The sequence below is a fragment of the Podarcis bocagei genome (genome assembly GCF_964188305.1).
Source record: "Podarcis bocagei genome assembly, chromosome: 9".
In the NCBI taxonomy this organism is placed as follows: Eukaryota; Metazoa; Chordata; class Lepidosauria; order Squamata; family Lacertidae; genus Podarcis; species Podarcis bocagei.
Window position 1 is genome coordinate 70,811,919 of NC_138134.1, and position 21,791 is coordinate 70,833,709.

A 21,791-nucleotide genomic window follows, 5' to 3' on the forward strand; every position below is an offset into this window, starting at 1 on the left:
CTTATCACGGGTTGGGCAGATGAAATTTGGAAGAAGGGGCACAATGACTGTGTATACAACTAGAAAGTTGTGGTCTGGATTTAACTGTTGGGAGCTGCCCAGAGCAGCAGGGCAACCCAGTCAGATCGGTGGCTAATAATAATAATAATAATAATAATAATAATAATAATAATAATAGTGTGTGTGTGTGTTGGGTGCTGTAGCACCACATACACACGAGTTATTATTCCCTGTCAGAAACACAAGCTCCCGTTCCCCCCGCCAATATTCCCCCTCAGGCAGCCCAAAGCTGCAGGCCAGGAGGAGAGAGAAGCAACACCTGTTGAACGTCTGCCATGCCGCTAAGCAGAGCTGAGACCCCTGCATTGCAGGGGGTTGGGCTAGATGACCCTCGGGGGTCCCTTGGTCCAGCTCTACCATTTTGCAAGCCCCAAGCGGAAGGCCGGCTTGTGATTTTAGTCAGGAGGGGCTGCGGCTGAGGGGTGGTGGTGGGGAAACCATTTTGGCTCCTCACAGAAACCCGGGGTGCCCGTGTGTGTGTGTCTGTGAGGGGGGAGGGCGTTATGGCCGGCCTCGGCCTGAGGAGGCGGGAGAGCGCCGCCGCCGCCATCCCTCGCGCCCTCTGAGGCGAAGGCAGCGAGGAGGCGGGAAAGGGCGACGCCGAGGAGGAGGAAGAAGGAGGCGCCCGGCCGCCGCCGCCGCCGCCGGCCTCGTCAGTCCCCGCCCCGCGGCGCTCGCGCTCCCTCTCGCCGCCCGACCGCCGTCCGCCCGTCCTTCCTCCCCTTCGTCCGCCGGGGCCGCCTGCCGCTGGGAGCCGAGCCGAGTCCCGCTCCTCTTCCTCCGCCGCCGCCATGAGCTTCTTGTTGTAAGTGCGGGCCGCCGAGGGAGCCCCTTTCCCCGCCTCGCCGGCAGCAGGGCCCAAGCCGGGCTGCTTTCCTGGCGCCCGAGCCCCGCCGGGGGAGGAGGACGGAAGCCCTTTCCGCCTCGCCTCCGCGCAGCGCCCCATGGCTCTGCCCGGGGGCCTTGGCTCTCCAACCGCCGCCTCCTCCACCACTGGGGTTATTTACTTCTGGGTTTTTTTGCTCTGTCGCTTAAGCCTCTTTCCTCACATCCTTTGTGTTCGTGTGTATGCCTTGCCACCCCCTCCATGGCTGGCCTCCTCCTGCTCCCCCCTCCTGAGGCTCCCCATTTTCTCCGGCTCTCCCCAATTCTGCCCTCGCCCCTTTGCTTTCCAGCACATTTGTTCCTTATGTGCTGGTGCTTCCTTTTAAAAAAAAATCTCCACCACCCCCACCGACCGCAGGAAAAAAAAGGGGAAGTGCTTTTATTTATATTTTCTGGTGTTAATGTTGCTGGTTCCCCTTAAATAGCTTCCCCCATATTGATCATCACCATCATCATCGCCTACTGTCCTGCATCCAAAGATCCCTGGGCGCTTTGCAACAGAAAAATATAAAATGAAAATACAAAATGCTTATTAAAAAGCAAGGGTGTTTTATTTTATTTTAAGGAGGTTATCTCTTTGCTTGCTTGACCCTTTGATTAAAAAAGGGGGAGATTGGTGGGATGGGGGCTCTGGGAAGCCCCTTCTGAACCTCAATGGGGGGGGGGATTCGCTTCTGCTGAAATGGGAGGCTGATTTGTTGCGCCTAAACTGCTTCCTATCCTAAAAGTTTCTGTTTCGTTCCTGGACCTCTGGGTGCCTTTTGAACTAAAATGGGGGTGTTAGCATTTTGGAGGATCTCACTGCTGTTGTCTGAATTGCCAGCTGCAGCCAAGTAGAGGAGTTCTGTATTATAGAAAATATGGTGATTCCTGTTAATTGTGGGGTGAGAATGATGGTGGGGGTGTTTGTAATATCAGGTGCCCCATATGCCTGCCTGTTATTCCCTCCCCCACTGTCCCCTCTTGGACAGCAGCTTGGAGAGACTCCCTAGTGGTTTCTGTCTGTAACCATAAAATGAAATTGCATCCCCTAGTTTGTCTCCTCCCTTCCACTCCCCTCTCAGGGAATACAGGAGTCTGTAATTAATCGCCCCTTCTCCCCACCGGCCTTTTCTGTGTTTGAAAAGGCAGCAGTTTTTCTCTTGAGTGGTTCTTGTGATTAAGATAATGGTTGTACGGGGTACCCAACTTGTAGAGAAGGTTTTTTTGGGGGGGGTTGTTTTTTTGTTTTGCTGAGACTGACAGGGAACGCAGCTGGCTCTGTTACGTAGGGGGCTAGACATCTTGGACAATAACCCTTAGAGATCCCCTTCCTCCTTTTGTACTCTGGCCATTGATTGCAACTGCGTTGTGGTGGTCTGGTTTGCTCTTAATTTTTTTTTTTTAAAGTATCTGCTAGAGTGAAAAGCAAACTTTTGGTTTGCTTAAAATCTTTTTTTAAAAATATGTATCTAAATTTAGAAGTAGATTGCATGGTACTTGATAGTCTTTTAAGTTCCTCTAGGGAACACAGGACACATGTGTATAGTAGAAACTAAATTTAACATTTTGGCCTTCAAAATTGCAGAAGAAGGGGCTTCTTTTGTGAAGGGTCTATGTGCTTTGAGGTTTAGAGGTTCAGCACAGAATTTGGAGAATGTACATCTTCCATTTCCCTAATACTAAACTTGAAGAAGCAATTTGAAGAGGTTTATTGAATTTTATGGGCAAAGGCGTCTTATACACAACAGTAAGCACCATGGAACATCCTGACTTTTAACATCTGAGTAACCAACATAGGATGGCTTAAAGAAAACCACATGAAAACAACTACTTTGCTTGGTTCTTTAAGCCTTTCAGTATACTATGCAGTTAAAAGCTAGTACAAAGCTTTTGGACTTTTGAAGGATTGGCACATGTTCTGAAAAACTCAAACCTAATTGTGTTACAACTTGTCTGGCATTATAGCAAGCAGGTACTGGAAAGGACAGATTGATGCAGACACTTGCAACATGAAAACAGCTCTAGATATCAGTAGTTGTAAGCTAACTGGCACATACAAAATGTGTAGGGCCCGTTGTTCTGTTATTTGGTTTCCTAGTTCAAAAGTACACCCAAGTAATCTCCAGTCCTTGCTGGTTGGAGTGGAGGCAATCTAATTATGACAATCAACATAAACCGGTTAAGTGACTTACAAAATAAAACACAGTGTACTCCTGGGAAAGGGAATGTTGGGGACTTAAAACAAAATAATCACTTTGTTGTAGAAGACTTACTTTGTCATGTTCCTGTAAAATGTAGTTGTGCTTATACATGCTTCCACGAACCTCTGCAAATATATTATTGATTAACATTAGGATAGCCCAGTCCTGTGCATATGCTTTAGCCACAGTAAGTGTCAAAATGTTATGCCTTATTCATTCCTCTTCTTACTCTTTAAAATATCTGGAATGGATTTGTGTCTATGCAAAAAACTAAACCCCCTCCCCCCAAAAAACCACCTGAAGCAAACTTCCAGAGCCACATAGCTTTCTTTGTGTGCACGTGGGGCCATGTTTGGAAGGACTGTATCTTGAAAGGAAAACTAAAAACAAATTTATTTAAAACAAATAAAGTGTGTTTTCCTCAAAAAGGCAAAAAAAGAGGTGCTCTCATTTGGTCTCCTGGAGTAATGATCTGTTGTGGATTGATGCTTCTTTCTATATAATTAAGGTTCATAGTAATTTCTGATTCTGTAAACCCATGTTATCTTCATTCTGATTGTGAAAGCCAAACTGACAGCTGCATTTTTAAGAGAACTCTTCCTGAAGTTTGAGACTGCCTAAAAATACTTGCTGTGCAGATATATCAGTGAATTGTGCCCATCCATCCACCCTTGCAGAAGAAGAGGACAAGAAATCTTCCATTTTCTTGTCTTTGGTTTGGGGTTTTATATTCATACCTGCCTTGGTTAGCAAACACAGAAGAAAACATTAAATATTTGGAAATGAGGAGGAAAGCTGGTTTTCTGATCTGCCTGTTCCTTTTGAGCTTTCACAGTTCTAAGAAAATAGATGTTGGTTCCTGTTCTGTTTCCCTTTTTTGCATGAACGCAAGTGTTCAACGCAGATAGTAGCCCAAATACATCATTTCTCTTCCTCATGGCAAGACATGGGTAGCATGTCTGTAGCAGGGCTAAAAACTTAGATATATATAGGCAGAAATGACTGGCAGAATCCGAGACCAGGGAAAAGAGACGGCGGAAGAAGATTGGAAGAAATTTAAGAACTATCTTAAGAAACATTGTAAAATTAATGAGTGTTAAAATGATGCGGCTTTAGAAAGTAAGTGGATTACAGCTGTAAAGATTAAGTTAAAAGAAAAGAAAGGTTAACAATTAGATAAAATTAAGGGTGAGGATTTGCTGAACTAAATATCTGAAATTAGAATGCAGAAAGGGGAGGTATGAGGAGGTCGGTGAAGTAAGTTTTAAGAAAATAAGGATTTGAAATTATACTTGTTTTTTCTTGTTTGTGTTTGTTTGTATTGTTGTGTTTGATTATATAATTTGTGAAACTTTAATAAATATCTTTTAAAAAAATAAAAATAAAAACTTAGATATATAAGCTAAGTGCCAAATGGCTCCTTAAACCACGGTTACAGTCACCAAAATGGAATGCCTAGTTGCCATTTTTGGGCCAGACAGCTCAAAATCCATATTTTTCAATATGACTTTTTGGTTCCTGAAATTCATTCTGATTGTGCAGATAAAATACAACAAATAGAATTCTTCAGGATGTGTTGCTAGTGTGTGAAAACAGTCAAGATCCAAGGATCCCCGGCCGTGCACCTCCAGATGGTGGAGACTTCAGGTGCCACCCTGGGGCCCAGGCATCTTCACTTGGTCACAAGTGGCTGATAGCCAGGTGCAAAATGCGCCTGGCAAATTTTGAACACTGGTCTGTTGTGGGGCAGCCAGCATTGATGCTACGAGTTGCTGTGTTTGTGCTGTGGCTCTATGATAGGGCTGTGGACAGTAGTATTAAACTTGAAACTTGAAATGCAGACTTTCATATAGGTCAATTTGGCAGTGTTACTTTAAGAACAAATTACTGCAGAGTTGCAGAAACCATAGCCTGCAATTCCCAGGAAAATGTTAAAGATAGCTCTGGTAGGCGTACCATATGGCAATGTACCACTGCTTTTTAGAAATGCTTAAATTGCCTGCAAAAGAAACCCTTGTGAAGGAGAAGAAAACCCCACACACCTTGCTTAAGCTCACCATATTTCACTAGCTTGTTGTTTTTTGTTTTCGCATTGGGTGTCTAATTTATTTGTTTATTAAATAATATATGTCCGACCCTTCCTCTCAAAGCACCCCAAGGCTGCAAACAAAAAGTTATAAAACATCTTAAAAACAATTCTGACCTAGATGCAGACAGGGAAAGATCTCAAAAGTCCTGTTGAAAGAGGGAAGGCCTTCAGTAGATGTTGAAAAGACAACAGAGACAGCTCCTGTCTAATATTCAAGGGGAGAGAATCCCAAAAGAGTAGGTCGGTGCTGCAACACTAAAGGCCTTGTTCCTGCACTATGCAGAACTGTACCTTCTGTTAAGGTGGTTTCTGCAGGAGACCCTTACCTGCGGAGTTATGTGACTGACTGGGTGTACAAGGGCGAGGTCATCTTTCATGTATCTTGGTACCATGGTATATAGGGCTTAATAAACCCGAATCAGCACCTTGAACTTAGCCCGGAAGCTAATTGGTAGTCTATCTTCTAAGAGCAAGATAACCTTTCAACTACGTAAGCCTCAGTGAAAAGCACCAGCATGCGCAGAACTAAGCTTATTTGCCCAAAACATGTTTAATATATCTAGATAAAATGTACCTGTGGGAGTGACACTGATTTTTTTTTTAAAAAAAATTTCTGCATCATCTTTAGGTAGCCTCCAAGATTATAGATTGCTTAAATGTACATTTTTAAAAATCAAACTCTACTGCCCCTATTTTCTCTTAAGGCCTAGGTCTTTGTGTTAAACAAATTTGTATGATAATGACATTAAGATGGATTCAGATTCTTATATTATTATTGCTGTTTTTCACTGCAGAGACACAATCCCCCCCCCCCTATGCAAACACATTTCTCTTGTATAGTATGTTTTGGATTTCCAGCAAGCTGCAGACATTTGCTCACTGAACAGAGAGGTCAAATGCACATCACACACTCTTAAGACCACACAAGTGTGAGATGCTATGGGAAAACTCTTGTCAGATTCTGCTCTCATTTTGCCTTGTATGTGGATACATGTTATGCCATTTATATACCTTTTCAGACTCCCTTTGGTGCTGTTTGGAAGCACATGCTCTTACATGCAGGAACTCATGCTTCTGTGCAAGCTAGTTAACTGGATATTTTATGCTTGCTTTTGAATCTGTTAATTGCCCCAAGCCTTTAGAACTGTGTATCCTGTGCTACACCCCCCATTCTGATCTCCTTCTTTTGTACAATATTGATTTGAAGGCTTTTTAAAAAATCTAGAATAGAATGGGCTTATTGTAACTATAAGCCCTTTGAGTACCCCATGGTGTGCTTTTTTAATGTAAAAGATAATAGCTAGCCTACTTGCCTCCTTTTTTATCAAGCTATCCCACGGGAGACTTGTCAAGCACTTTTAAAATTATATACATGGAAGAAGCTGTAAATGGCCTCTATGTGATGGCTCATCCATGTTGTTGCAAAATTGTCCATGTTGTTGCAAAGTCATCACATTGGGCATCATGTAATTATTCTGCAAAGCTGCCATAGAATGTGGAAGGATATGAAGTGTCAAAGATGCATATCTACATCAGTAGAATAATATCCACCCCCAGGGCAGCAGGGACAGAGAAGCCACAGGATGGAGGCTGTTTTGATCTTTCTCTGTGCCTTCTTAGCGTTTAGCATGCCAAAGGGATGCACTTAATCAACAATGGTAATGTATAGGCCATGTTGACAAGCTGAGCTGATGTCTTGCCTAATGGTTCAGAGTAAGCGTCACTTTCTACATTATGCTACTACCCCTGTGTGGGGGCGGGCGGGGAGACACGTTATGCGATTTATTTCATATTTAATGGTGCACATGTTTTTCATCCCCTAATTGTCTAGGAAGACTCTTATAGGTTGCATTTCTAAGACAGTAAAATATATTTTTGTAATTATTCCCCAAATACAGCTTTTTCCCTTCTCTTGCTGTACAGCGGATGCTCAGGTTGTGAACGTGACTCGTGCGGGATGCACGTTCACAACCTGCAGTGTCTGCAACCCACAGTGGCGCGTCTGCGCACGCACAGGTTGCGATTTGGCGCTTCTGCGCAAAGAGCGATTTAGTGCTTTTGCGCATGCGCAACCGCTGAAACCTGGAAGTAACCTGTTCCGGTACTTCCGGGTTCCGGTGGTCCGTAACCCGAAAAAACGCAACCTGAAGCATCTGTAACTTGAGGTATGACTGTATCACAATATTAGTCTTAAACACACCTACCCATCAGCCCCATCTCTGTCACCGAGAACAAATACTTCTAGTCTTAGATTTTAGTGAATTGTTAACCCTGAGTGAACAGAGGTCAAGTTTTCTGCTTGGGGATTTGTTTACTTTTCTCCTTGGGGAAATATTTCTCACTAGAGAGTTGTCACCAGTTATTTGGAATCAGTATGTGAAACTTCCCATGTCTCCTCACCTCCTTGGTCCTATATAGACGTCTTAGTTTGCAGAGCCCTCCTGCCACGCCAGCACCCATTCCCAGCAAACATTTCTGTTTTATCGACTTTGGAGAGCGGTGCATTGATTTATTTGCTTTTTCCCATGTTTTCAACAAAAGGCTGTTGAGTCAGAATGTGTGCGCAGAATTTCTGTAGGCAGAAAGATTCTCGCAAATCAGAAGTTGCCTTATCTTTGGCAAACAGCGAAGTCTGTGATGAAAGGTTATAGGCTGGGGGTACAGAACCCTTTTGGCTACATGGGCCAGATCCTTATGAGGATCTGCTTCGTGGGTCAAATTTGGCAGGTGGGCCACCCACAAACCTTTTCACTCCAATCTTAAAGGGGGTAGGGGCAACCTCCCACTTCTTTTTGAAGTAACGAGGATGGCAATTGGTAGGTAGGTGGGCAGAGATTCAGGGAATTGTCATTGTGGACTAAGTTAAATTTCCTCACATGATTTTCCTTACCCCTGCTATAGAGAAGTCATTGCCAATTGGGGGCAGGGCTGCTGGTAACATTCAGATTGTAAAGAACAGTATGCACCACCTTTTTATAGTGGTAGCCTTGTTTCTAGTGATAGCCAGAGGTTTCTTCCAAGCTGATGGGAGAAACAAAGAGCATTGGAAAGTAATAATAATAATAATAATAATAATAATAATAATAATAATAATAATAATAATAATAATATCTTTATTGTCATTGCCCCCTCTCGGGGACAACGAAATTACTTCCAGGATTGGAAGTAATAATTAATTCCAGGATTGTCTGCTTAAATATAACAATTTGATCATTTTGGAAATCATACCTCCAGGCATCTTCTTGAAGAAGAATGCAATTGTCCAGGCACCATGGTAGTCCGTTCATAGGCATAGATGTATGTCCAAATTCTAGTTTTGATTGAACTTTGGTAATTAATTCTCTACCAGTCTATAAAAGTAGAATAATAATGCCCTGCTCACCTGGAAGCTCAAAGGGTTAGTGAGATTAAAATAAAGCAATACTTTGCACAGTGAAAGAGCTGCAGAAATGAAGAAAATAATAAGTTGGTTAAAACACTAAATGTGAATTATTTTTGTCATTGGAAGAATTCCTTTCTCCTTTTGAACGTTTTTAGCCAACATTTGATCTACGGTAAATTAGTTGCTCGGAATTCTTCCTTATTGAACATAAAAAGGAAAGCTGTATAGATCATGCTGCTTTTGCCTCCAAAAGGACCCGGTTCTTCCTTTCACCCTTGTGTAAGAGCTAGAAATACTTTTTGCAGAACAAACCTAACTACGTTTTCCTGAACATCTGGGAAAGGTAGATATTTTCCAGTCCTTGGAACAGCAATATGGGATGTCCAGAAGAGGAAATCTGGGATGAAGAGGAAGATGAAGAGGAAATTTTTGAAAAATTAGTTTTGTCGCTCTTTGTCTTCCTTAATAATCGGCAGGTTTCATCTTATGCCGTAGCTTTTAAGAACATCATAATTCACAAGTGCAGTTTTACTTGAAGTCTGCTCTAACATCTGTTTTTCTGTTCTAACATTTTCATCTTGTGTTTGGCTTTAGAAGTTTAGGGATTTGCCCCAGGCTGGCAGATTCGCTTTCTGTGTGTTCCTCTTTTTGAAAGCTGTCAGAAACCATAGAGACTAATAAAGCATGAAAACTTAAATAGAAATTCTCCATTTACCCTGAGTGCATTAACTTCTCTAGAAGTTAATATTGTCACAATGTATAAATTCTTCTGCATTCCTTTTCAAATGATTTACATTTTGTTGTATAATTCCTAAATCACATATGCAGCTTGTGCAGACATAATGTTGACTCCCTCTTAATTGCAATTAAGAAATCAGGAGCCGTTCTTGAGAATGCATGTTCTCTTCTCAGGATAGAATACTCTCCTGTTCCCTAACATTAACTATGGTTTCCATGCAATACTGGTCTGAAACCAGCTGTAAAAGGTGATCTGGTTAAACAGGGTTCTTGGTTAGTCTTGGCAGCACTTGGTGTTATTCTGGAATATCTAGGTGTTATTCTGGAATATCTGAGTTTGGGGCCAGTCAGGTTTGTGTTAGATGGCCAATTCAACAATTTCATGCCATCCATTTTTAAACCCTTTCTTTGCTGCAACTTAAGAATTATGAAATTCATTGCTGTATAGAAAGCTGCTTTACAGAGTCAGGCTATTGCTTAATCTAGTACACTATTGCATGGGCTGACTGGGAGTTTTAACCAGCCCTACGTGGAGAAATACGACTACTACTACTACTAATGATGATGATGATGCCCCACCCATCTGACTAGGTTGTCCCAGCCACTCTGAGCTGCTTCCAACAAAATATAAAAACACGGTAAGACATACATCAGCATTATAAACTCCCCTTGTGGTTTGAACCTTGGACTTTCTGCATGGAAGGCAGGCGAATGCTTCACCACTGAATTATGTGTGGTTATGTACAGTACTTGCCCCGTGTCGCTCCTTTGGGTTCTGGCAACCTGTCGCCAATCCTCCCCTCCTATCCCCATGGCCTTTACGCACACCACTTACCTGGTTTTATAAATTGTTACTACCCATGAGAGCACCCCCCCATCCATATTCAAAGGCAAAATGACTGCTAGAGACATATAGGAGTGGGGGTGATAATAGGAAATGTCCAAGCAGAACACCTTGCTAATTATGGCTGGAGTCAAGAGTGCTGGGATTGATAGAGCAACACTTTCTTATGATGAAATTTGCATATGTGGACCAACCTTGCTGCCTAGCTGGAAGCTGTGGGTAGGTAGGTATTAGAAAATCAGATTACTAAGGTTTTTTTAATGTAGGCTATCTTTACTCTTAAGCACTACAAAGCAAGAAGTACTTAGCTGCTATGAATACTGCAAATTAACCAACTCTCAACAAGCCTTTGCTTAAATGGTGTTTTTCTAGTGACGAGGTTCTTAATGAATTTTCATTGAATTTTCAAGATAATCTAACTAACTTTGGCTTGTTACTTTATCACTTGCTGCCAGCTGACTCTGAATTTAGAGTACAAACATGCATTAGAAGAGCTTGCATAAATCTAGCTTCTACTTTTTACTACTTTGTTCACATTCAGTTTCCCGTACATCAGAATTTTGGCTACTTGTCCGTTAAAGCCTAAGGGCAAAAGATTCTTGTCAAGGTCCACTGGGAAACCCAGTGGAATTCTCAATTATCTTGGCTTACTGTGCGCTTGTGCCTTTTGCAGCACTATGGTGAAGCTGGCTAGCGTTTCATTAGCATATTTTTGATGCTGTAGCTATGACAATGGAAGAAGGGTCTGTATAAAATAATAAGTTTGCATCTGTTCAGAGAATTGTCATCTTCTGGATGGAGGGAAAGTGAATGTGTGGGCTAAGAAACTGAGCTCAGCAGATGGCTGGAAAGTAGTGGCACATTTGTTCTTCATTATAAAAATTATTTTAGTGGGAAGTAGTTCATAAATAGGTTGCAAGGTCCAATTTTGCATTAATCACTGCATCTGAGTTCCTTTGAAAAATCTTTATCTTAACAGCAAATACAGTTCTCTGGTTCTGGCAAGGTACCATGAAACATTAAGATGTTTCAGATGTAATACCAAATTATAGGTTGGTATTACTTAAAATATATGTGCAAGTGAAGCCATATGCTCATTTACTCCCTTTTTCCCTTGGGCTCAAAAAACACACAACTTCCCCTTTAACGTAAACTGTACAGTGGTTGGTTATTATATCTCAGCTGTCTGCTCTTGCTCTTTAAACCAGGAATTGTGTATATTCCACCTTTCCTCCAAAGACCTCAAAGTGGCATACATGGTTCTCTACCGTTCCCCCATATTTTTTCCTAAACAACAATCCTGCAATTCTAAGGTGGGTTAGTTTGAGAGGTGGATCATGTTTTCTAGATCACCCTGTCTTTAATAACTCTGTTCTATTTACAAGCACAATAACAAATTATGTTTAATAACTGAGGAATCCCAGTGGCAACAGCAACAGCCTTTTGCAGAAATTTAACTCAAGTTCCTGATTAGACTACTTAGATTGCAGTCCTATACACATTACAAGGAAGTAACACAGCAGGAGTTGCTTCTGAATAAGCAAACATAAGATTGCTCTGTTAGCATCTTCTTGTAAAAATGCATTGATATTTTAAAGTGTAATGAAGAGTCTGCCCTACTTCCTTAATTCTTTGTATTGCTTCTGCTTTGAGATAATATCCTGTTGTTCTGTGTCTGAATGTGTTAACTTCATCTTCACTGGCCACTCTACCCTTTCCTTATCTTTGCAGTTATTTCCTTCTTCCTGGCTGTTTGTTTTGTCTTTTTCCTCTTTGCACCCCGTTTTGAAAAGGGTGCTGCCCTTGTGTTTAAATAGTCTTATGTTTCTTCCTTCAAGATCATTCAGTGTTTATGTTCTCTGTGTCAATGCAGTGAATGAATTTTGAACTATTCAGGTCACATTCAGAGCATGCTTTTAAAACACATTTAAAGCACCACAGTTCCCAGCACCTTGAACAAACCATAGTTCAAGATTTGTTTGGAGGAAACAATGTGCTTTAAACGTACGGTGTGGATGTGACTTTAGGACAGTGTATTTTGTTGAATAGGGAAGGTGTCTTATGTTCCTTAAGACGCTTAGTGTTTTGTCATGATAATTTATATAACATTCTTCAATGCACTAGTTCTTGTGCATTCTTGTGCAACTAGGGTTCACGCCTTAGCCTTTTCAGCTATATCATTATTTTTGGTATTTTTTTATTTTTTTTGAGGAGCAAGCTACTCTTGCTGCACGAAGTCACAGTGAACAAAGCTTCCCTCCTTTGCTTCATGTTTGATGGTGTGATATTTATAGCTGTGTTGTGCTGTGGTGAGAGAGAATGTGCTAAAAATATGCATACAGTAAAATATTAGAGTATTCGGTTGGATTCCTAAGACTGGATTGTGCTTGGCAAAAGAGATCCTTCACAAAAGCAAAGAAAGATTTAGAGCTTAGGCTTCCTTTGGCCTATTTGTTTAGTTTATTCAAACATTGCTGAATAGTTCCCAGCAACTACTGCAGCATTTGCATGTTCTGCTGATTTTCGGTGTGAAGTCTTCTGGGGTGTGAAGACTCAGCAACATGAGAGGGAGAGACATTGTTAGGAATAAATTAATATTTCCATGTTGTCAAGGAGGTACATGGTATTCAGCTAGCATCTTACTTCACTTCAAGAAAATGACTTGCATATAATGAACAGTAGCAACACTAAGGTATTTATTTCAGAGTAGCCCTTTGCCCTACTGCAGTGACTATTGTATCCTTGCCTATTTTATTGTGTTTTTAATATGTATACAGTGGTGCCCCGCAAGACGAACGCCTCGTGAGACGAAAAACTCGCAAAACGATTTTTTTTTCCGTTTTCGAGTTGCCTCGCAAGATGAATTTCCCTATGGGCTTGCTTCGCAAAACAAAGCTTGCCCCGCAAGCTCCGGGGACAGCGGGAAGCGCAGCGCGTCTTCCCCGCTGTCCCCGGACCTGGGGCTGCGGGGAGAAGATCGCTTCTCCCCGCAGCCCCTTGCTTCAAAAGAGGTCCGGGGACAGTGGGAAGCTCAGCACGTCTTCCCCTCTGTCCCCGGACCTCTTTTGAAGCAAGGGGCCGCGGGGAGAAGCGATCTTCTCCCCGCAGCCCCTTGCTTCAAAAGAGGGGACAGAGCGGCGCTTCCCCTCTGTCCCCGGACGGTCTCCATAGGAACGCATTGATTGATTTTCAGTGCATTCCTATGGGAAACCGTGCTTCGCAAGGCGAAAAACTCGCAAGAAGAAAAAACTTGCGGAACGAATTAATTTCGTCTTGCAAGGCACCACTGTATTGTAAGCAGCCTCAAAACTTTGGGTAGTGGTTGCGGTATAAATACTCTTAAATAATGGTAATAAAATAAGAAATGAGACTTCAGTATGACTAAAAAATAAGAAAAAATAAGTGAGATGGGAATTTTAATGTGGAAGGAAAGTTTGCTGATATATTGAATCCCATATTAATATATGGGAAAACTATTGGCAAACTGAAGTAAAGCACTAAATCAGGCTTCTTCAACCTCGGCCCTCCAGATGTTTTTGGCCTACAACTCCCATGATCCCTGGCTAGCAGGACCAGTGGTCAGGGATGATGGGAATTGTAGTCTCAAAACATCTGGAGGGCCGAGGTTGAGGAAGCCTGCACTAAATTGGAGGAGGAGGAGTGGTAGATTAACTATGGTTAGCAGAATAATAGAGTACAAGATCACTACCTTGATTAAACTGATTATAAAGTAACAGATTAAGAACTGGTAATCATGGCAGGTTTCAAAGATAGAACAATATTTTAATTTTTTTTACCGACTCAATGATTAATAATATTAGTCCCTCAAGAACAATTAACAAGGGGGTTGTAGGTTGCTATGGTATTTAAAGGAAAATTTTAAATACTTCATTGCATCTGTTTTGTTCAATCTGTGCCTAATAAGGTTCAGAAAAGATTAGTCAAAATATTGAAGGTGTTGGAGCATCTTTCCTGTAAGGGAAAGGTTAAAGAAAAAATGTCTAAGTTGGAGTAAGGGGAGATGAATGATTTACAAATGTGTGAATGGCATGTAGAAAGTGAATAGATTATGTTTTTCTGAAAGCGTTGCCCAGATTCAGGGCACACTTCCAAAATTTATAACGTAATATGGAATTTTCTGCTACAAGAGGTAATGATAGCACTGACTTAGATGGCCTGACTAATTCATGGGTGACGTACAAGGCCCCATCCTCTCCAGATTTGTGTAGGGTTCACTCCTTAGCCTTTTCTTCTCCCAAAGATATCCCACATGGCAGCAGGGGTTTAGGATCAGAGTTTTTCTTCTAGATGGGCTCCCTTCCCAAGTTGATGAGCCCCATCTGCCCATCACTTCCCTGTATAGTACATACAGAAAACACCTTCTTGACCATTGGATCCACTGTTGGTCTTGTCCACTCAATCCACCAGAGCCTGTCTTCACACACAGAGGAAGCCACTAATTCACTGAGCATTTGAGACCCATCAGCTACCCTCACCTGGTTTAGTTGGCCAGTTGAAGCAGTTTCCCAGGGTGTGGCCGCTGTCACCTGCTGACAGCTTCTAGGCGCCACAGGTGAGAGCTGAGTGAAAGGTGAGCACAAAATGTGGGCAAACTACTCCAGATGGAGCACATTGTGTACCCCATCAGAGGTACTACCTCTCTGCTAACACCCCAGTATCACCTATGCTCCTGCAATCTAGGCAACAGCTATAGCATCCAGCTGGAGGTGTGGAAAGTGTCCTGAAGAAAACAAATTACAATTTTTGTTACTCATAGAAAATGTAGGGCCTACAGCATCCCAACCATTTTTTCTCTCATGCATTGCTGTGATCTTTTTTTAAAAAAAACTCACAGCATCTTCTTTACTATACTGCCATCACTGTACAAAGTTCAAAGAGCAAGGCTGCAGAGAACTACTCTGTGGTTGTCCTTCAATTATGTCCCTTCCTTAGATGTCTGAGCTTGCTGGAAGTATTGCAAGACTTTATTGGATGCAGTAGCCTTTAATACCCAGATTTATGCACAAGTAGGTGTGCTGAATGATATTTTTTAACACACATAGACGGCCCTTGCTAAAAATGAATATTTTTCTTTTCTTTTATGAAATTTGAGAGGAAGAGGGGTAGAAATGTAAATAAGCCATTTACCCCAAGGCAACTTTGGGTTCAGTATGCTAATGATTAAACCTAGCTACGACATCAGGTGTTCAATTTTCTTTTTAAAAGAAGGATGAACTCATAGGATTTTGAAATATTTTTCAGATCTGCATAGGGCTAGCTCCTAAAACTCAGAATCCCCTCCAATTTCTGAAGACAATCAATATTGTATGTTTACAGAGGAGTGTGCACATAACACTGTGTGTGTGTGTGTGTGTGTTATAAGCAAACCACAACGACACATTTCCTCATGGAACTTTGAAGTGTCAGGCATAGCCCTACTGGCTTTAGCCCAAACGTAGCAGAGTTTTCCTGCACAGCGAAGAAGCTAGTTGCGGCAGTAATGACTAGTCAGCTAGACTCAGAATAACTATTTACAGGATTTATTAAAAGGAAAAATAAAACCAGCAGAGTTTCTGCATACAAATAAAAGCAAAATAAATCCTCTCTTTCTCTCTCTCAAAACCATACACAGCACTTCTAACTCCTAACACACCTCACATCAAACTGTTCTAGCAATCCCTAGATAACAGAGTTGAGTGCTGCTCGTTAACCAATCAGAGTGAGTAGTTTCTAGGTCAAGCAGACCTGGGCTTTCTGCCAAGAGTAAATTGACACCAGCTTGAGTTAATTGGTGAAGCTAGAATCTGCAAGTTTCCCACGAGAACCAATTAACAGAAACTGAACACCCCCTCACAGATTCTGCTGAACAATTAACACCAAATACACCTATGTAGGAGATCATTTTTCCAGCAAACCTAAACCCTTGCACATTTGCTTGTTCTTTATCTTTGCCAATGGTTTAGTTAATACATCTGCTACATTTTCTTCACTTGATACATAAGTACAGGTGATTACATTGTCTTGTACACAGCAACGTACATTTTGGTATTTTACAGAGATATGTTTGGAACGCGATTTGAAACCCTCTGTTTTACTTAAGGTTATACAAGCCTGATTATCAATGTAAACTTGTACTGGTTCTCCACAATTTACATTTAAATCTGCTAACAAATGCTTGAAATAAATCACCTCGTTGCACAATTCACTCAATGCGGCGTACTCTGATTCCGTTGATGACACACTTACAATGTCTTGCTTGCGAGACCGCCAGCTGATTAAAGCTCCACCGACCCTTATGACTAGTCCTGTGACAGATTTTCTATCTGGCAAATTTCCCCAGTCACTATCACAGTAGCAACTCAACATTTCGTCCTCGAAAGAATTTAATTGTAACATATAGCCAATTGTCTGTTTGAGATATCTCAGAACTTGTTTTACCCCTTTCCAGGCATTTAGTGTGGGTTTTGAGACCAATCTACTTAATATGCCTACTGCATAGCTAATATCAGGTCTGGACCACTGTGCTATATACAATAAACTTCCAATTACAGAGTGATATACATCAGGATGTTCAAATTCAGGACTCTCATCTATGTGAAGTGTTTTTATGAAACCTGGATCCATAGGCACCGCTGCCCCTTTGCAATCCTGCATCCTGTATGTAGTCAGTAGTTGTTTAACTTTGTTCTGCTGACTAATTAGGCAGCTGCCATCTTGGGCCCAGCACACTTCCAACCCTAGATATGTCCTAACCGGGCCTAAGTCCTTTACTTTGAACTTACTGGACAATTGCTTGGCAAACCTTTTAGTTTGTTTATCTGTTTTACAGGCATACAATACATCATCTACATAAATCAGACAAAACTCTTGATCACTGCCTGTACCACGTACATAAACACAATTGTCAGCTGTACTCTGCTTGAAACCAAATGACACTAAGGCCTCATGGAAACATTTGTTCCAAGATCTTGCAGCCTGTTTGAGACCATATAGAGCTCTGTTTAATTTCAACACTCTATTGGAACCTGTCTCATAACCAGGCGGTTCGGCTAGATACAGGTCTTCTGATATTGGTGCATGTAAATATGCAGTCTGGATATCAAAATGGTTTAACAGGAGTTTTCTCTTTGCTCCAAGTGTTAGAATCAGCCTTACACTGTCCCCCTTAGCAGTAGGGGAAAAAGTCTCGTCATAATCTTTTCCAGGCCTCTGAGAGTATCCTTGAGCAACTAAACGAGCTTTGTATTTGTACTCTCCTGTCACCAGAGGTTTAAGTTTGTACACCCACCTGCAGCCTACAATCTTTGCCCCCTCAGGCGCTGCTACTGGTGTAAAAACCTTGTGCTCATTCAGAGAGGACATCTCTTCCTCCATTGCCTGTTTCCAGCGCTCTGCCTCCTTTTTTGGTAACTTTAACACCTCCTGAAAACTCTTGGGTTCTGCAACTACACTAAACACATTTGCAGTATCAGGAGAAAAACGCACCGGAGGCACTCCTTTGTTTTGTCTTTTAGATCTTCTGGGAGAAAATTTTTCTTCTGACCCACTTTCCTCCTCAGAACTACGACCTCTCTTTTGTTGCTTAGCCACTGGTCTCTGGCTAACTTCACTTTCCTGAGAGCTCTTATCTGAACTTTCCTCCCCCTCAGACTCTGATTCTCTGTGTCTACTTTCAGAGTCATGAAGCTCCTGGGAAGGTTCAAACCAAACCTCAGTATTGGCATGTAGTCTCTCCCAGCCACTATGTTCACAAAAACTGGCATTCCTGGAGATCACAATGCCATTTGTCCCTTCAGCAAAGCGGAAACCTTTTCCCAGCTCCTGGTAACCCACAAACACTAACTGTTTGGTCTTAGGATCTCCCTTCTTCCTCATTTGTTTCGGAATTAATACCCAGGCTTTTGATCCAAACACATGCAAATGGTCAATTTTAGGTTTTTTCTGAAACAATTTAAAGTACGGGGTTGTACCTATTGTTTGATGAAAGAGCCTATTTTGGAGATAACACGCGGTGAGCATGCTCTCCCCCCAATAAGACATGGGTAAATCAGCATCATCAAGCATGGCAAACATCATATCTTGTAAAGATCTGTTTTTTCGCTCTGCAACGCCATTCTCCTCTGGGGAAAAAACGTTCGTTTTTCTATGCCCAATGCCACGCTTTTGTAACCAATCTTTAAAGGCATTTGACATAAATTCGCCACCTCTGTCCGTCTGAATCCTTTTGAGTTTAATGGACAGAAATCTTTCCACAGATGCCACCCAGCCTTTAAACTTAGTGAACACGTCACCCTTATTCTTCATGGGAAAAACCCAAGAGTAACGCGTGGCGTCATCCACAATTGTTAGTGAAAAACGCGATCCACCCCTGCTTACAGCAAATGGACCAATTACGTCCATGTGAACCAGCTGTAGCGGTGACTCACTAACTCTGTCACTTCTGGGGTAAGAGACTCTGTGGGTTTTAACCTTTTTACAAACATTACAATCAAGGTACTTGTTACAACTCTTTAAATTACCCCCATCAGCCAATTCAGACATTTTTAGTACACTTTTCCAGCAAGCATGCCCCATTTTCCTATGCAATAAGTGCACACAGTTGTCATGTATAGCTTTGTTATTCACTGCAGGCTGAGATTTACTGACTACTGCTGCAACTTGAGATCCTGCTTTAAGCCAAAACAAGCCTCCCTCTGACTTAGCAGTGCCTAAAATCTCACCAGCCTTCTTAATAATGCAACTGTCTCCTTCAAAATACACTTTAAACCCAGCTTTTAGCAAACAATCTACAGACATCAGATTGCTCCTTAATGACGGCACACAAAGTACATTTTGCAGGCATTCACGAAGACAAGGAACAAAAACTGCACCCCCCGAAATCACTTCAGAAGTACTTCCGTCTGCTAGAGCCACCTGGCTGCGCTGTGCTGAGTTCTTGGAAACAAACAAGTCATCTGAATTTACGATGTGGCGAGACGCTCCCGAATCGACCACCCAGACCGCTTGTTTCTCATCAGCAATCTTGACCTCGCCGGTCACCAGCTGAGCCGACTGTTTTTGTTTGAAGAATTTCTTTTTACGCTGCTGCTGCTGCTGATCTCGTCTCTGCTCCTGCACCGGCCACTGAGACTTGACCAACTCCGGACATTGTCGTTTTAGATGCGCTGAAGACCCACATCGGAAACAACGCCTAACAGCAAACGCTGACTCCTCACCAGTACGCTGCTTTTGCTCCACCTCTGGCACGGCATGAGAACTCCTTCCAAACCGCCCGTCAGTAGAAGCCTCTGCAGCCACCGACCTTTCTTGCCTCTTCTGCCATTCTTCAATCAAACGCCCAGTAACGTAACTGACTGATAAATCACGCTCCTGTATGCCTTCTAGAGACAAAACTAAATTATCCCAGCTTTCCGGGAGAGAACTCAAAATAATAGCCACCTTCTCCTGCTGGTCTAACGCACAGTCTCTTTCCTGTAGCGCAGCAAACTTTAACTGTAAACTGTGTAGGTGTTCCTGCATTGTAACCCCAGGCTGTAACATTGCCTTGTACAATGCCTTGCGAATGAACAGCTTGGAAACCGCTGTCTCACGCACATGGAGTTCTTTAAGTGCTTGCCACACACCTCTAGCTGTCTTGATTCCCCTCACATAGGGCAACTGGGAATCTTCCAGCCCCAAGACAATTGTGGCCCTTGCTCTTTGGTCTTTATCGAGGTCTTCATCATCAGGCTTCGTAGGAAACTTACTCACCACTTGCCAGAGACGATCCCTCTGCAGCACTGCCTGCATGCGTTCCGACCACAGCAAGTAATTGGAGTCATTCAGACGCTCAAAAACCATCTGAACTGGTTGTGAGGTCATCTTGAGAGCGATGTCCCTGGAACCCGGAACCAGCTACTCACGACCACCGAGAGAGAGAACAGGAACCACAGCACCCAGCACTCACACGCTGCAGCTGTTGTCCTTGTGTCCGCAGCGTCACCAGCTCACCACGGTCAGGAACCAGCCAGAGAACAACAACTTCTGGAACTACTGGAACCAACGCCGTTGCTGCTGACACCACCGCAACTCAGGCTGGCAGCACAATGCCCATAACCTCATGGAACTTTGAAGTGTCAGGCATAGCCCTACTGGCTTTAGCCCAAACGTAGCAGAGTTTTCCTGCACAGCGAAGAAGCTAGTTGCGGCAGTAATGACTAGTCAGCTAGACTCAGAATAACTATTTACAGGATTTATTAAAAGGAAAAATAAAACCAGCAGAGTTTCTGCATACAAATAAAAGCAAAATAAATCCTCTCTTTCTCTCTCTCAAAACCATACACAGCACTTCTAACTCCTAACACACCTCACATCAAACTGTTCTAGCAATCCCTAGATAACAGAGTTGAGTGCTGCTCGTTAACCAATCAGAGTGAGTAGTTTCTAGGTCAAGCAGACCTGGGCTTTCTGCCAAGAGTAAATTGACACCAGCTTGAGTTAATTGGTGAAGCTAGAATCTGCAAGTTTCCCACGAGAACCAATTAACAGAAACTGAACATTTCCTTCCTTCCTTCTCCTACTTTAAGATTAGCAGATCAAAAAGTGTAAAAGGCATTATGTGTAGAAGGTATTTGGGGTATCGCAAATGGCACCAGCACAGGCCTTCCCTGTTGCCGACAGGGCCACCTCCTCATTGATTTAAATTAATTAGGATTCACTTCAATCCTGAACTTCCACTGCTTTGCGGCTATCGTCATTCATGAGAAAGGCTTTGGGAGTAAACCCTGACAAAAAAATCCATACCCACTGCCTTGTGGGACATCTCTGGGAGAAGGGAAGGCTAAGGAGTAAACCCTGCACAAATCCAGAGTGATGGGTTGTTATTCAGTTAATTGTCTCCCAGTATGATAATTTTAATGCATTTCCCCCCTGGTCTTTTATTGTTTTTTGCCTGTTTTTATTATGCATGTCTAGTTTTAACTAAATCACCATGGAAATATTTACTGAAGGGCAGTATACTAATTTATTACACAAATTCATTAACTAAATAGTGCATTCTCCAGAGCAGTAAACCTTAAAGTTAGAAAAGTGTCTCTGAAAATATAAAAAACATACAGCCTGATTAAAGATTTTGGAACAAGACAAATGCCTCAGGTGACTCCATCAATGCCGTTGACTTGTTCCTTTCTGTCTGTCCAATGCTATGTGTTTGCTTAATTCACTGTGTTTGTTTTGCTAAGGGGATTAGTTGTGTCAAATTTCACTGCTCGGGTAACCTATGCTGAAGTCCCAAAAACAAACTCATTAAAGCTTGTGCCTCTATATTTTTGGTGACACAAACTAGATTACTTCTTTCAAAGTTGCATAACTTGCATGTATGTTATGGTTGTTCAGGAGGATCAAAAGGGAATGTTGGAAAAATATCTTCATTAGAATTTACTTCTTAGTTAATTAAGTTACCTGATCCCCTGAAAAGGTGTTAGTAGATTCAGTAGCCTTTAGGGTTCCTCTGATTTAGTTGACAACATATTAGACTTCCTATTCTACCACCTAAAGATTTCTGAGTAAATTGCACTCCTTGACGAAAAAGAAAGACACTTGCTATTTTTATCCTTGCCTTCCCGCCATATT

At 42.2% G+C, this 21,791-nt stretch overlaps 1 protein-coding gene across 2 annotated transcripts in view; it reads left to right on the plus strand.

The window, feature by feature from the left end:
* Nucleotides 1-630: 630 nt before the first annotated feature.
* The window catches only part of MOB1B (MOB kinase activator 1B), a 33,731-nt gene continuing 12,570 nt past the window's right edge, over nucleotides 631-21,791 (plus strand). Inside the window, exon 1 of one of the 2 annotated variants that reach the window (XM_081207456.1) lies at nucleotides 631-865. In XM_081207456.1, coding sequence (XP_081063582.1) covers nucleotides 852-865 — 14 coding nt within the window. In that variant the 5' untranslated portion in view covers nucleotides 631-851. The remainder of the gene's footprint in view (nucleotides 866-21,791) is intronic. The other variant, XM_081207455.1, reaches the window with a different exon arrangement.